Source organism: Canis lupus, chromosome X, assembly GCF_011100685.1.
Source record: "Canis lupus familiaris isolate Mischka breed German Shepherd chromosome X, alternate assembly UU_Cfam_GSD_1.0, whole genome shotgun sequence".
NCBI lineage: Eukaryota > Metazoa > Chordata > Mammalia > Carnivora > Canidae > Canis > Canis lupus.
Window position 1 is genome coordinate 110,595,950 of NC_049260.1, and position 16,921 is coordinate 110,612,870.

Here is a 16,921-nt window from a genome sequence, read left to right on the forward strand (position 1 = left end):
AATACACTGGGGAAAATCCCATGACCTCAAACCAATGTCATGAACTACTTCCACACTCCTCCCATACCCCACCCTTAAAGAGTACAGGAGGTAGGAGTTACCCCACAGACCACCCAACAACTTGCCCCGTGACCTCAGGGGCAGAACAGGCCTGGGCAATACTCCTTCCTTGAGGTTTGCCCTTCTTGTCACGTATCTGTTCTCATCCCCTCCCTCCCAATGGCCACAGTCATTGCAATTTCCACCAAGTAACGGGTTTAGTTCTCTCTTGGGACTTTAAATCCACTGTCTCATCCTCTCAGGTGCTACCTATCATAGTCCCCAAATCAGTCCAACTCCAGAGACCCCCGCAAGGTCAAACCACTGCATCACCAGTGAGTTTCATATTTTTCACTCTGGTCAAGCCTACCCATGTAAACAGAACAAATGTATCTTCCACTATAGTTCTGGGCTGTGGACTTAATCCAATAAATTCCATTTTAAGGTATGTATTCTTAGGGGCCACTTAAAGTAATTCACTTAAGAGAAAAATGGAGGACAGAAACAAAGAAATGTAACACAAACATATGATCTTGCTTCGGGTCCAAACCAATGTGGTCTTCGTGAAGACTTCTTCACCACCTAGAACTTCTTTCATAAGAGTTATTTACGAACATGTCCTACCTTCTCAAACTAGATTGAGAGCCCTTTCAGCTCAGGAGCCATGCCATGGTGACCTTTGTAATCTATACTGTGTGCAGCACACACAGTAGTAGACTAGATGGGTATATTCAGTGAGTACTTGTGTGCTGTATTTATTTGTGTGTATATTAACATATGTGCATATAGATGAAACTGAGTTTGGCCCTGAGAGACCTATGTGTATAAAAGAATTAGGAACTTTCAGAAAGCATATATCAGTTACTTTTGACAACAAAAGTACCAATGCCAGCTGCACCTAATACCGCAACACACAGACACAGGCATTTCTTGTGCACTATAAATTGCCTGCTAAAAGTCTGAAACTATTTGTTCCTATAGTACAAAATCATGCATAGAGCTGCAGGTACAATTCTGTCAAAATAAAAAGATCCATACCCTAAACTGTAATCTCAAAAATATGATTCTGTCCTAAAAGCTTTATTAGAAAATAAATTGTTTACTCACCCATTGATGCCAACCCTCATTCAACAACAAGAAACTCTTAACTGGTTTAGCTCCCTTATCATTTTTCATTCCAAATGTCATTTTTTTCCTAAGGCTGATTTTTACTTTCTTATGTTTGTGTCTGTTGTCTCGATTTTTTTTTAATGAGCAAGTATTATGTTTTAAATCATAACATCAATAACGGTAACTTAAGTTCTCAAAGAAAAAGAGTGGCATTTAAATCCTTGTTGATGACCAGTCGTTAAATTAGCTAGTGTTCTTTCACATGTCCCCCAAATATATCTAAATATCACTTTAGAAATTTGCTGAGAATTGAGTATACATGTGAGCCAATGAAGAGAAAATTTAGCTAGAAAAGTGTTTGAGGGGCACCTGGGTGGCTCAGATGGTTAAGTGTCTTCCCTTCTGGCAGCCCGGGAGGCTCAGTGGTTTAACACCGCCTTCAGCCCAGGGCCTGATCCTGGAGACCCAGGATCAAGTCCCATGTCAGGCTCCCTGCATGGAGCCTGCTTCTTCCTCTGCCTGTCTCTGCCTCTCTCTCTCTCTCTCTCTCATGAATAAATAAAATTTTTTTTAAAAAGTGTCTTCCCTTTGGCTCAGGTCATGATCCCAGGGTCCTGGAATCAAGCACCGCATGGGGGGGGGGGGGTCCCTGCTCAGCGGGGAGTCTGCTTCTCCCTCTCCCTCTGCCCCTCCTCCCACTCATGCTCTCTCCCTGTCTCTGTCTAATGAAAACAAAAATCTTTCTTTAAAAAAAGTATCTGAGGGGATCCCTGGGTGGCTCAGCGGTTTGGCGCCTGCCTTTGGCCCAGGGCGTGATCCTGGAGTCAGGAAGTCCCGGGATCGAGTCCCACGTCGGGCTCCCTGCATGGAGCCTGCTTCTCCCTCTGCCTGTGTCTCTGCCTCTGTCTCTGTGTGTGTGTGTGCGTTTTTCATGAATAAATAAATAAATTGTTTTAAAAAGTGTCTGAAATCTATCTGAAAGAAGAGATCTCTAAATTCTAGTCTATAATGAAAAAGCGGGTCACTTCCCCCCCTCCTTAAAAAAAAGTTGTCAACAGGCTAGAATTCTGCATCTTTAAAGTTTGAATCTGGAGAACAAATGAAATCCGGAAGATTTCAAATCATCCCACTTAAAATGTTTCACTTGAACACCCAGGAACACCCAGGAAGGGCTGCCTTTTCAGATTCTGATGAAGTCGCCTCCAGACCTGTCCATGATCTCATACCCTACTTGACCATGGTGAAAGAAAGCAGGCGTCTCTTTGTTAGAGATTATTTTCGCTGGTGGCTTAAAGCTGCTCTGCCAAACGATTCAAGACTGTTCATATGGTCTTAAACAAATAACAGGGCTAAAGAGGCTTCCTCATCCACCCGACCACATTTAGATTCCGAGATCACATTCAACCTCCTTGACTCCTTTACGTTTCCCGGTCAATACCACAGTCATCGCATCAATGCAATTCATGCAAATACCAGTCTCCATTCCCTCCATCTGTCCTTAAAAGCCCCGTGCAGCATCGGTGTGCGCTATAGCACCATATGCTGCAGCATCCCTGCACTTGAACTTGGGGATGTCGGCTTTCCAGGACTGCAGGCAGAGCCCTTACCGCATTCCTCCTGAACCTCATCTTGCCTCTCGGGGGAGTTGCCTCTGCCATCTCGCCTATACACAAGAACACTCTTCTTTTCCAATTGTCAACGCGACATTGATGAAATACGAGCTGCTTCTTGGGTCGTATCTAAAAGCGGCAGCCAAAAATCTCTATCAAACAAAGCTCCCGGAGCTGCTTCCATTACCACCGTGGCAGCGCTGCAAAAACCCCACTCTCCCTGATTAGTCAGCTGACCGAGCCTTCCCGGCTGCTCATTGTCATTCAGACTTGACACGGTCCCCCGACTGCTTAGCCAGATTGCACCTTGGAGACTAGCTCGTGCTGGGCTGCTGGAGAGAAGATCCAGAAGATCGGGCCCGTCCTAAGAGTGAAGGAAGGAAAAGGAAAACACACACACACACACACACACACACACACACACACACACAAAGACTCTCCTCCTAGGGGCTTGATGGGACTGGCTTTCTCCTCTGTGCAGTTTGATTTTTAAGGTGGAATGCTGAGAATCTTTGTGAAGGTAGTATTAACCCATATCTTTATTCTGGTCCCACCCCGATCGGGAACTTAAAATTCACTTCAGGATTTGGTTTGGGTTTTTTTTTGTGTGTGTGGTTGTTAATTGTTAATTCAGAGTTTAAGCCTTGTGGAAGGTTGATATTGTGAGATTTTGATAATGATCGAGAAAGAACACACAAACTTTCTAATATGGATAGGATTCTCTCCCAAATGGGACATTTCCCCAAATTGTAGAACTGAAAAAAAAAAAAAAAGAATCTTGTCTCCCGGGGCTCCTGGGTGGCTCAGTTCATTGAACAGCAGTCTCTTGGCTTCAGCAGCTCAAGTCATGATCTCAGGATCCTGGGATTGAGCCCCACTTGGAGCGTGGGCTCAGCCCAGTTTGCTTGGGATTCTTTTGCTCTTCTTCTCCCTCCCCCTCTGCCCCTGCCCCTGCTTGCGCTTGTTCTGGCTCTAAAATAAATTGAAACTTGATGGTATGAGCACTGGGTGTTATTCTATATGTTGGCAAATTGAACACCAATAAAAAATAAATTTATAAAAATAAAAATAATAAAATAAAATAAATTGAAACTTTGTAAAACAAAATCTTGTTTCCCATCATTTATTAAAAAGTGTAACCCAGGGATCCCTGGGTGGCGCAGTGGTTTGGCGCCTGCCTTTGGCCCAGGGCACGATCCTGGAGACCCGGGATTGAATCCCACGTCGGGCTCCCGGTGCATGGAGCCTGCTTCTCCCTCTGCCTGTGTCTCTGCCTCTCTCTCTCTCTCTGTGTGACTATCATAAATAAATGAAAAAAAATTAAAAAAAAAAGTGTAACCCAACTGCATAGTTTGTTTTGGAATTTACGAATTAAGGTCTTCAAATTGAGTTGTATGATTAATTTAAAGATAATTGTTTAAGGTAATATACCAAAGATAGTTACATCTATCTACACAACGGCAATTTATACCAGAAATCCTTTCTGAATACGACTTTTGCCCTTGAAATTTGCTTGCATTCAATATTTATCTTTAATACTGGGACACCTGAGTGGCTCAGTGGTTAAGGTCCCAGGGTCCTGGGATCGAGTCCCACAGGCAGCCTGCTTCTCCCTCTACCTATGTCTCCGCCTCTCTCTCTCTCTCTCTCTCTCTCTCTCTCTCTCTCTCTCTCTCTCTCTCTCGGTGTCTCTCATAAATAAATAAAACCTTTAAAAAATTTTTAAGAATTTATCTTTAACGCAAACACTGCCCAATGGCTAGCATTGGTTGAGGTGTAATCGATGTGCTGGAGTACGAGTATTGAAGCTATACCACAAGTAGAAACATTTTACATGCCAAAAAGAAACAACACTTGTTACATGTCATCATCAATGGTGACCCCAATCTTGCTTAGCACCATCGATTTGGCAGTTAAGACAATGAAAGGACCCCGAGTGTCAAGCTCTATGATGAACATGGTTCATACTTTCCCACTGAAAGACCATCCCTGGGGAGGGATGCCTGGGTGGATCAGCAGTGGAGCATCTGCCTTCAGCTCAGGGCGTGATCCTGGGGTCCAGGACTGAGTCCTGCATCGGGCTCCTTGCATGGAGCCTGCTTCTCTCTCTGCCTGTGTCTCTGCCTCTCTCTGTGTGTCTCTCATGAATAAATAAAATCTTAAAAAAAAAAAAAAGACCATCCCTAGGGAAACAGAAAGGGGAGCTTTGCCTCCCAAGAAACAAATCATCATTGCTCTGTTGACCCCCCCATCAGTAGGATCAAGACCAAATCTTCTATTTTGATTTTAGAAAAAATAAGACCTGGGCAGCCCGGGTGGCTCAGCGGTTTAGTTCTGCCTTTGGCCCAGGGCATGATCCTGGAGACCCGAGATCGAGTCCCACGTCGGGCTCCCTGCATGGAGCCTGCTTCTCCCTCTGCGTGTGTCTCTGCCTCTCTCTCTCCCCCTCTCTGTGTTTCTCATGAATAAATAAATAAAACCTTAAAAAAAAAGAAAAAAGAAGACCTGCTCCAAGCGGCCTATTTGATTAATAAAAATAAGACCTTAACAAAAACTAATGCCATGTGCCAAATGGTCACTCAATGAAAATTAATTTAATCAAGCAGATAGTTTTGGCCAAAAGAAAAAAGCTGGGCTGTGTAATAAGGAAGGTTTTATTCTCACAAGTGTTATATATTTAGTATAGAAGAATCATAAACTGAAATCTCAATAAGCCCAAGGATGGATCTTAAAAGTCCAGAGCAAGGTAAATAGCTTTTACTTAACTTTGCCCCATTGGCAGGGCTCAATGGTACATCCTGGGCAGATTTGCTCTCTCCAAAAGGATTTTACTTTTTTTCTGAAAAACACTGTATGTATTTGTCTATCCACAAGTCATTTGGAAAAGGATAGAAAGCAGCAGGTGGGAAGTGCACCAACTGAAGTTCATGAAAATTCAATTCTTGCTCCGCCTCTTTTTGTTACTGAGCTATTTGACCTTGGATCCATCACAAAACCTTCCCCCAAGTGTGTAATTCCCTCATTTATAAGACAATTATAATAATACCCACCTGCAGGACTTAATCAGGAAATAGAATCAACATTAATAAAAGTGAACACTTTTGAAAAAGCAAAAACATATTAGATGAAGTCAAGGTTTTGCTATTTTATTTTAGTAACTTGTGTAAATTTGGTGTTCGCTCTTCTCTCCATTGCTTATCATTACACACTTCTGTTAAGGACATAAACAAAAAAACCACTTTGCTGATTTGCTCAAGATGAAGAACAATTCAAGCTGGGTATGAAAATAATGATCTCATACATTTTATCACGTGAGTGCCAGTCTATTTCTTATGCCCGTTAGCTAGGTTAGTATAGCAAAAAGAACACTGGCTCAGAAGTCCAACAACCTAGATTTCTGTCTTGCCTTCACAGCTAAATCAACTTCCTCTGGTGAGAGTGGCCTCCCGTGTCAGTCAGGAGACAAAGAATTTCTGATGATTGATGATGTTGGACTTGCAAAGAAAGAAATACATTGATTCCGGGCTACTCTGCTCTGACAGAGGAAGTTAGCCCCATGGTACCTCTATAGACAGCCCCAATCTTGCCAGCTCAGTAATATATGGGTTCCTCACCTCCCTCCTCTTCTATGAAGAAGTGTCAGATAATGCCACTGTAATCCAGATGAGCCTAATAATCTGAAAGATCACCTTGGCTATGTGCAGGGTGGCAGCTCTCATATTTTTCTCTTAGGGAAACGGTTTTCTTTATCTAGGTCTTGGGAAGCCGGGGGCTAGATTCTGAAAGGGGAGATAAGTCATATTGCAGTTGAGTCACTTCCCTACTCTATCTTAGGGGGAGAAATGTCTAGAAAGACATATATCGAAATGTTTAAAAGTGTTTTATTTATGGATGGCTGAATTACCAATTATTGCTTTAAACTTTCTTTTTTATACTTTTCCATATAGAGTAAGTATACAATAGAGCTATTTCCATTTTAAAAAAAAGCTCCCATAAAAACTTGCCTTGCTCTGAAAGGCATAGGGAACCATGAGTCTCTTCTCACTCATCCCTTGAATCACTAACTACTCATTCTTTCCCATTATGTTTTATTTTGGATGAGTTGTTTAGCTCAATCTCCTCTATCAACACTTCTTCCCACTTTCTCATCTCACCATCTCATCTTTTTTTATTGTTTCCATTGTTGTTTCCATCACTTTTATTGTCTTCATTGTCTAGTATCAAAATACTCTGCACTCCCACAAACAGAAAGTATCATGTAAAATAAAAATAAAAAGTTACAGTAGAATGCATTGGTGCTTACTGAGATTTTCTGGAGAGAAATTTTGAGAGAAGACCACGTAGCCAATCTTCGATCAAGAATAATGGTAAACCGGGAATCAGATCCATTTTGCCTGCAAGATAAGAGGATATCATGTTTTTCTTAGTAACTACCCAAATTTGCTAGGTTGTGTCCTTAATTCTGACTCTTTTTTGTTTACACTTGATGTCTTAACTGAAGATAAATTTGGATTGGGAAAGCTATCACAAAGTGCTACACTGGAAAACCAATTTAATTCCATGTTCTACTACTCAATATTTAAAATTTCTTTTTTGGCACTAACATCATTCTTTTAAATAGTCGAATGATAGCATAATGCAGATAGTTCACTAAAATGAATTTGGCATACTGCAATTTCAGGTATGAGAAAACCTTATAGACAGCTACCCTCCATGATATCAGATTTAACCTTTCATGGTAATGGATCAAGAGCCAATGATCCATCCATTCATTTATTCACTCAGAAAAACACTATTAAATATAGGTTTCTATGTCGTCTCCTCCTTGAGAAGCAGTTTAACGAATAATAAAACTTTTATTTGCCCTAAAAAGACCTAAAAGACTTTCAAGCTTTAAGGGATACACTACAAATTCAGTTTTCTGTGACTTGATTTTTTTTTGTTCATAAAACTCTTCATATTTTTATCATTGTAGATTTGTGGCCTCTTAGTCTTCAGGGTTAATAAATGGAAAATGTCTCCTTTAAAAATTTTGTTTTCAACCTAAATATAATCTTCAGGGATCCCTGGGTGGCGCAGCGGTTTGGCGCCTGCCTTTGGCCCAGGGCGCGATCCTGGAGACCCGGGATCGAATCCCACATCGGGCTCCCGGTGCATGGAGCCTGCTTCTCCCTCTGCCTGTGTCTCTGCCTCTCTCTCTCTCTCTGTGTGACTATCATAAATAATTTTTAAAAAATAAATAAATAAATAAATATAATCTTCAAGGAAGCTTTTGAAACTTACCTTTTAAAGCATTCTAGCCTCAAATGATTTCTAATATCAAGAAGTTCCTCCTAACCAATTCCAATATCACTTTTGAGTCTATTTAACATTTGGTCTTCATATTTTACCCTTGGAAGAATAGCTACCTTCACTCTGGGCTAGAGGATTTCCTTTTAGGCAAATCAAAGGCTTAAAGTATGATCATTTTCAACCTACATTTTTCTTCAGGAAGGCAAATATTTCTAGACTCCCGATTTTGTTTCCATAGATCCTCAGTATAATTTTTATAGCAATTTAGGTAGCTGTCGGCTTTCCCTTGTAAGTTTTATTTCTTATCTACTCTGAAGAGGAGTCTTATAATCACTTACAATAATAACAGTCACACTAAAAAGAAGCCATTTTTCTGTTATTACATTAAATTGGGTATCCAACACATAACAAATCGAAAAACATGTAATGAAATGCTATACCTTGCAATAGATGTCAAATAAGTCAGCACCTTTGCTATCACTTCTTCTGGTACACATCTGAAATTACAATTTTCTGGAAAAGTAATGATCCAAGCATTATCCTTTCCCCGGCCACCTAAAACAACACAAAAATAAGTCAACCAATTTAACAATTCACATGACTACAATGCAAGAACTGAGGATTTGAGAGGGGCAGCTTGGGGCCAATGTAACTTTTATAAGGATGATGGTCTCCACAAAAATCAAAATGGCACCATGCTCCTGACTAAGTCAAAAGAGTAGCTAAGGGACACCTGGGTGGTTCAGTTGGTAGAGTATTTGACTCTTGATCTCAGAGCCTTTTTTTGTTAAAGATTTTATTATTTATTTATTCATAAGAGACAGAGAGAGAGAGCAAGAGGCAGAGACACAGGCAGAGGGAGAAGCAGGCTCCATGCAGGGAGCCCGATGTGGGACTCTATCCCGGGTCTCCAGGATCACACCCTGGGCCGAAGGCGGTGCTAAACCGCTGAGCCACTCGGGCTGCCCTTGATCTCAGAGTCTTGAATTCAAACCTCACACTGGGTGTGGAGTCTACTTTAAAAAAAAGAAAGAAAAAAGTAGCCGAGTAGTTTCTAAATGAAAACAGAATGTAAGAAAAAAAAAAGAAAGAGAGAGAGAAAGCAAAATAAGTGATTATAGTCAGAAATTTTGATGAAATGAATATAATAAATATAATTAAAAACACAGCTGACCCCTCATATTGGACAACTGAGGATACTGGGAAATAACTGTTTCTATACCAATGCTATGGGCCTAAATTCAAACCAGGTGATTTGATATAATCAACCATTTACAGCTATGGTGAGTCTGAAAGAATACAGGATATAAGCTACAGGAAATAAGTGATGTTCTAATGGATTTGTGAAAAAAATAATATAAGCAGTAATAGCAACAACAATCGTATAGGACTTTTACTAATGCAAAGAAACAAAGACCATAAATTCTCTTTGGGTTAAAATTCAGCATGCACCCTATGCTACAGCCCTCGACACAGCCCAGAGGATAAGGAAAATTGAGAATTAAAGCCACCTAAGTAAAGGGATGAGCCATATAAATGTTTACGGTCCCACTGTATAGACGACCCAACAACTGAGCACAGAGGATGTGCTCAGTAAATATTTAGTGCTAAATGGAAGTTTAAGGATTATTTTAGGAAAGTTATTAGGGAGGTCTTTGAATTAAGCTTGCTAATAGAAATTTTTTGATAAGTTTAGTTGTAATTCTCATTTGGCTGAATTTAAGTGAAAAAAGATGTAAGGATATGAAAAAAATTCAATGTTCAATAAAAATATGACAATGGCAGGGCACCTGGCTGGCTCAGTTGGAAGAGCATGTGACTCTCGACCTTGGGGTTGTAAATTCAAACCCCACGTTGGGTGTAGATTACTAAAATAAATAAATAAATAAATAACTTTAAAAAAATAAGACAATGGCAAAGGAGATAAAGTGAACTGAAAAATAACCCAAAAGAAAGCAAAACTGGAGGGGAAAAAAAAGAACTAATGGGACACATAGAGAACAAATAGTAAGATATATCACATTAAATATAAGTAATCTTGACATCCCAATTAAAAGTTAGAGATGATCAAATTGGATAAAAATGTCCAAGGCCCAACTATATACTATCTACAAGAAACACACTTTATTTTTTAAATATAATTTTATTTTAATTTTTATTTTTTTTTAAGATTTTATTTATTTATTCATGAGAGACACAGAGAGGCAGAGACATAGGCAGAGGGAGAAGCAGGCTGCCTGCAGAGAACCTGATGTGGAACTTGATCCCAAGACCCCGGGATCATGACCCAAGCCAAAAGCAGATGCTCAACCACTGAGCCACCCAGATGCCCTATTTTTATTTTTTTAAGTAAGCTCTACACTCTATGTGGGACTTGAACTCAGAAACCCAAAATCAAGAGTTGCATGCTCTACCAACTGAGCCAGCCAGACACCCTAGAAACACATTTTAAATATAAAGCACAGGGACGCCTGGGTGGCTCAGCGGTTGAGCATCTGCCTTCGGCTGAGGGCGTGATCCTGGAGTCCCAGGATCGAGTCCCACACCAGGCTCCCTGGATGGAGCCTGCTTCTCCTCCTGCTTATGTCTCTCTCTCTTTCTCTCTCTGTCTCTCATGAATAAATATATAAAATCTAAAAAAATAAATAAATATAAAACACAAATGCATTAAAAGCAAAAGGATGGGAAAAGATATACCATACTACTATTAGTCAAAAAGAAGTTGTCTAATTTTAGACAAAATTGATTTCAGAGTCAGGAATATAACTAGATATTAAGAAAATCATTTGATAATCAAACCAGGGCAAATTCATCAAGAGTATATAACAATCCTAAATGCTTATGTACCTAATAACGGAGCTTCAAAATACATGAAACAAAAACTGATAGAAGTGCAAGGAGAAACAGACAAATCCACAACTTTAGTCAAAACATTTCACTACCGGGGTACCCGGGAGGCTCAGTCAGTTAAGCATCCAACTCTTGGTTTCAGCTCAGGTCATGATCTCAGGGTCCGGGGAGGGGGCCCTGTGTTGGGCCCTGCGTTCAGTGGAAAGTCTGCTTAAGATTCTCTCTGTCGACTCCTAACTCTGGGAAACAAACTAGGGGTGGTAGAAAGGGAGGTGGGCGGTGGGTGGGGGTGACTGGGTGATGGGCACTGAGGGGGGCACCTGATGGGATGAGCACTGGGTGTTATTCTGTATGTTGGCAAATTGAACACCAATAAAAAATAAATTTATAAAAAATTTAAAAAAGATTCTCTCTCTCTCTCTCTCTGCCCCTCTCCTACTCACATGTGTGCTCACTCTCTCTCCCTCTAAAATAAATAAATAAATCTCAAAAATGTTTTTGATGAAAATAAAAAATAAATTTCACCACCTCTCAATGACTGATAGAATAAGTAGACAATTTGCAAGTAGACAGTACACCTGAGCAACAATCTTAACCAATATGACCTAACTGACGTTTCTAGAACATTCCATTCAATAAAAGCCGAATATACATCCTTTCCTAATGCACTTTGAACAAAATCAAATTCATTCATTGCCTTAGTCTTTACCAAGGGAAACATGAAGGAGAGTTCCCATTCCCAAGTTAATTTTTTTTGTATCAAACTAGTTCAAAGTATTACATCAAATCATAAATCTTTTAGGCTATGAGAGTAGGATGAAGATTATCACGGACAATGGCAGAATCCACCCAAGAGTTTCAAAGGAATTCAAGGGAGAAACTGTATAACTCTAAACCAAGAGATATAGCAAATCATTAAACAAAGGGCTTCTACAGGTAGAGTATATTAAAGAACTAGTAATATATAATGGGGGTGCCTAGCTAACTCAGTTGGTAGAGCATATGACTCAACCTCAGGGTTGTGAGCTTGTTGGGCATAGAGTTTACTTAAAATAAATATATAAAGGGCACTTAGGTGGCTCAATGGTTGAGCATCTGCCTTTGGTTCAAGTCATGATCTCGGGGTCCTGAGATCGAATCCCGCATCAGGCTCCCCACAGGGAGCCTGCTTCTCCCTCTGCCTATATGTCTATGCCTCTCTCTGTGTGTCTCATGAATAAATAAATAAACTCTTAAAAAATTAATAAATACATATACATAAAACAAAAAATTATATATAACACATAATTCAACATATATATATAATATTTAATATAACAGACTTGCCAAGCAAGCTGGTAAGCACTCTAGTTAAAGACAGAACCAGCCAGCACTTAGGAAAGCTATACCTATCAAAGGAAAGAATGCAGGTTCTTATAAGGGTAAATGATCATTGCTTAATCTCTAAACTGTTACTACCACTGAATACCTACAAGTGCTGTACTAGATAGTAAATTTGTGAGAAAAGAACGAGAGGTGTTTATATTCTAAATTTGGAGGGTTTAATTATTTTCCCATTGGAAACGCTTCCTTCAAAAGTAACAACTACAGGGACGCCTGGGTGGCTCAGTGGTTGAGCATCCACTTTGGCTTAGGGCCTGATTCCAGGGCCTGGGATCGAGTCCCACATCAGGGTCCCCACAGGAAGCCTGCTTCTCCCTCTGCTTATGTCTCTGCCTCTCTCACTCTGTCTCTCATGAATAAATAAATAAAATATTAAAAAAAAACAAAAGAAGCCACCACAAAGAGCAGGTAAAGAAATTGTAGCAGAGGTCTGGGTGGGGGAACTAGCCTTGAGGGTCATTCTATATATATGGAACACAGTTTGAAAAACACTGATGAGCTTCAGTAAAATAACCCAAATCTCAAGAGTGACGATATGTCACACATTTATAGCACTTATAAAGTAAAACATAAAGCCACATTAATTAAGTCACCACTAATTCATAATTACTGTTAATTATAATCATTAAAGCAGAGGTCAGACGAAAGTGTCCAATTAGGATCATCTATAAAGTAAATGCTTGTTTAGTAAACTGAGCATGCTGGTTGCACTTCAGGAGCAATAATTAAACTACTTAAAAGGAGTAAGATCATTTCTTGTACTCTCAACATCTAAGAAGCACTCATTTTCAAGCAAACGACACAGACTCATAAATTGCCCCTACCTGTGTACTCTAATAATGTTTACCGGTATAGTTCCAATTAATACTTGAAAGTCATTTGCTGGTCTTTAAGCAGAACTTTCCCTAGATTTCTGAATGAGTCAAAAAGAGAGGTATGATGGGGGATCCCTGGGTGGCTCAGCGGTTTAGCGCCGCCTTTGGCCCAGGGTGTGATCCTGGAGTCCAGGGATCGAGTCCCACGTCGGGCTCCCTGCATGGAGCCTGCTTCTCCCTCTGCCTGTGTCTCTGCCTCTGTCTCTCATGAATAAATAAATAAAATATTTTAAAAAAAAGAGAGAGGGATGGTTCACCAATTACATCTCTAAAAAGAAGTAATGCTATTGAGCTGCATTACTCACAATAGCCAAAAGGTGGAGGCAACCCAGGTATCCATCAATGGATGGACAAACAAAATTTAGTATATATATGTAATGGAATATTGTTCAGTCTTAAAAAGGGAGGAACTTCTGACATATATTGATATATACAACTTGGATGGACCTTAAGGTATTATGCTAAGTGAATTAATAAGCCAATCACAAAAAGACAAATCCTGTATGATTCCACTCTTATGAGGTACCTACAGTAGTGAAACCCCCAGAGACAGAAAGTAGAATGGTTGGTTGCCAGGAGCTAAGGCAAGAAGGGAATGGGGAATTATTTTTTAGTGGGTAGACAGTTTCAGTTTTGCAAGATCAAGACTTCTGGAGATGACCAAGATGACCAAAAAAAGAAGGAATAACAGTCACATCACAAAGGGCCACAGTCACATGCAGCCTACTTGTAGCACCAACTGTGCCCATTACACGCCCAAGGATAAAGCCATCAAGAAATTTTTTATTCAGGGACACTTGGGTGGCTCAATCTCTCAGTTTCAGTTCAAATCATGATCTCAGGGTCCTGGGATTGAGCCCCACATCAGGCTCCCAGATCCGAGGGCAGTCTGCTTGAGGATTCTCTCCCTCGGCCCCTCCACCCAGTCATACACACACTCGTGTACAGGCTCTCTCACTCTCTCTCAAATAAATAAAATCTTAGGGACACCTGAGTGGCTCAGCAGCTGAGCTGCCACCTTCGGCCCAGGGCGTGATCCTGGAGACCTGGGATCCAGTCCCACATTGGGCTCCCTGCATGGAGCCTGCTTCTCTCTCTGCCTATGTCTCTGCCTCTCTCTCTCTCTCTCTCTCTCTCTCTCTCTCTGTATGTGTGTGTGTCTCTCATTGGTAAATGAATAAATAAATAATCTTTTTTAAAAAAGTTCATTACTGGGACCATAGGAAAAACTGTTGCCGACTGGGGCATTTCCAAAGTGAAGATCTTCTAGGCCTATGTGCATTCCAAGCTGTCTGTGGGCTACATGACCATGCAGACTGAACCATTCACGCCAACGTAATCCAGAATCACTCTCCTGAAGCACAGAAGGACCCAACACTACCACCCTCACCCCGATTTAGACTTGCAGGTGCCATCCCACCACCTCCACCAAAGGCCCTGTAAGGAGCTAAGTCCTTAAAGACTGAAGAAAAACTGTTCTCTGAAAAAAAATAAAATGGAGATTATACTTTTAAAAACCAGTTAAGATGGTCACTTTTGGGACGCCTGGGTGGCTCAGTGGTTGAGCGGCTGCCATCGGCCCAGGGCGTGATCCCGGAATCCTGGGATGGAGTCCCACATCAGGCTCCCTGCATGGAGCCTGCTTCTCCCTCTGCCTGTGTCTCTGCCTCTCTCTCTCTTTCTCTGTGTCTCTCATGAATAAATAAATACAATCTTTTAAAAAAATAAAATAAAAATAAAATAAAATGTTATACAAATGCACATACACATACCAATGCATATATACAGATATTAGTAAACTTACTTTATCAAGTGTAAATGAAACTCTAAAAAAAATAACTCAGTATGTGCTCTTAATTAGAATGACTTGACGGCATTTATAAGATACATTTAAATAGGGATCCCTGGGTGGCCCAGCAGTTTAGTGTTACCTTCAGCCCAGGGCATGATCTTGGAGTCCCGGGATTGAGTCCCACGTCGGACTCCCTGCATGGAGCCTGCTTCTCCCTCTGCCCGTGACTCTGCCCCTCTCTCTGTGTGTCTCTCATGAATAAATAAATAAAATCTTTTTTTTTAAAAAAAAGAAACATTTAAATAATCAGAGCTATGGTGGTGGAGAAAATCGCCAAGAAGTCCCCTCAGTTGTTACCCTCTCTCTCAGCCTGCACCCACCTAGATGAATTCTACTTGCACCTATCATGGATTCCCAAAGGCATGCCTGAAAGTCAAATGTACAAAGGTGGTAAGATTGTTTTCATCATGTATCTAAACACATTCAAAAGCTCTATTCTCCAAATGTCTATTTGTTTGGCCACTATGTGCACAATGCATAAATGTTTATTAAAATAGTGCTTCTCAGCATGTGACTCGATCTCGGGGTCTTTGGTTCGAGCCCCATGCTGTGTGTAGAGATTACTTAAATAAATAAAAACTGAAAAAAAAAAGAAAATAGTGCTTCTCAAACTGTGTGTGTGTGTGTGTGTGTGTGTGTGTGTGTGTGTGACTACTTCTATAATAAGGACCGCACTCATTTTGCTAAGAGACTCATACATTTATCTGGTCTAAATATATGAAAAGTCTGCTTACCAGACAAGAAGGCGATATCTTGCATTAAGAAATGACTGATGTCCTTTGCACGGAGAAGCAGCTCAGTCTCTATGACAGGCGAGAAGGGAGAGAGATGACATGCATGTTAGAACACAGCTGGGAGCATCCACCTCATTCCTCATTATGCTGCAAAGAACCCTGGGGGCCCTGCAGACGCACTGCTCACCTCCTCTCTGCTCCTCTCAGCTACACGGCAAGGAAATCGCACTCTTGAAAAGATCACTGGGTAAGTAAGACCAGTGTCCTAGCTCTCGGAATCTATCCCTAGGACATAAACTACTCTCGCTCACCGGAAAGCCAGGGGCAAAGGTCCTAACCCCAGGACATCTAGATCTATGTAAAGGGTAGATGGTCACATGGAGGCACCAGAGCAGCCTGCCTTCTACTTCTGACAATGCCTTTCATTCTGCAAAGTTTACTAGTGGTTACAAAGCACTTCTCAGATCGTTTATCTTATTGGATTCTTAAAATAACCCTGAAGAAGGTATGTCTTATCTCATCTCCTAAGTCAGGAAAAGTCAGAGAGAGTAGAGTGGAGTGGTGAAGCACGTTGCTTGGGAGCCAGACAGAGGGACTGAAATCTCTGCCTGTTGCATTTCCTGGCCATACAAACATGTCCTTCCCCAATCAACCGGGCACAATAATATCTACGTCATTGGGTGCTGCGCCAATGAACTGCAAACCAACTGGCATGATAGTTGGTGTTCAATAAGCAACATACGAGCTTGTCTTTGATCACAATGGGTAGAACAACATCCGTGCATTGCTCCATGTGTTTTAGATGCTCCAGCTCGCGTGTTAATTTGTAATGTTCCATTCCAGTGAACGCTACAAGAGCCAAAAATCAAAGCCTACTACCTGCCTCTGGTCCATGAGCAAGGGTAACTTTTTAAAGAAAACAGGGCATCAAACAAGGCTATTTTGGATTGCTGGTTTTAATGCCTGTGGTTCCACGTCTCTTATAGAAGCCATATTTCCCACTGCTCTCTGATACAAAGGGCCTTCAAAGGCCTAGTAGCTGGTGGTGTCAGGCTGATGACACATTACCCTCCTTAGTGCTCCTCAAATCATACCATATGGATGCTGTTTACCAGAAGTAATCCTGCTCAAGGGCATTAGAAAAACAAGTTCTCAGCAGGTCCACAGTACACAGAG

The 16,921-nt window shown here is 40.9% G+C and overlaps 1 protein-coding gene across 5 annotated transcripts in view; it reads right to left on the minus strand.

The window, feature by feature from the left end:
- The window catches only part of MCF2 (MCF.2 cell line derived transforming sequence), an 83,615-nt gene extending 67,796 nt beyond the window's left edge, over positions 1–15,819 (minus strand). For 4 of the 5 annotated variants that reach the window (XM_038588441.1, XM_038588439.1, XM_038588440.1 and 1 more), the window contains exons 1-3: positions 15,746–15,819; positions 8,492–8,606; positions 7,063–7,153 (exon numbers count right to left, since the gene is read on the minus strand). In XM_038588441.1, coding sequence (XP_038444369.1) covers positions 7,063–7,153; positions 8,492–8,606; positions 15,746–15,770 — 231 coding nt within the window. In that variant the 5' untranslated portion in view covers positions 15,771–15,819. Of the gene's footprint in view, positions 1–2,756; positions 3,203–7,062; positions 7,154–8,491; positions 8,607–15,745 lie in introns of those variants that run through there. The other variant, XM_038588442.1, reaches the window with a different exon arrangement.
- Positions 15,820–16,921: the final 1,102 nt, after the last annotated feature.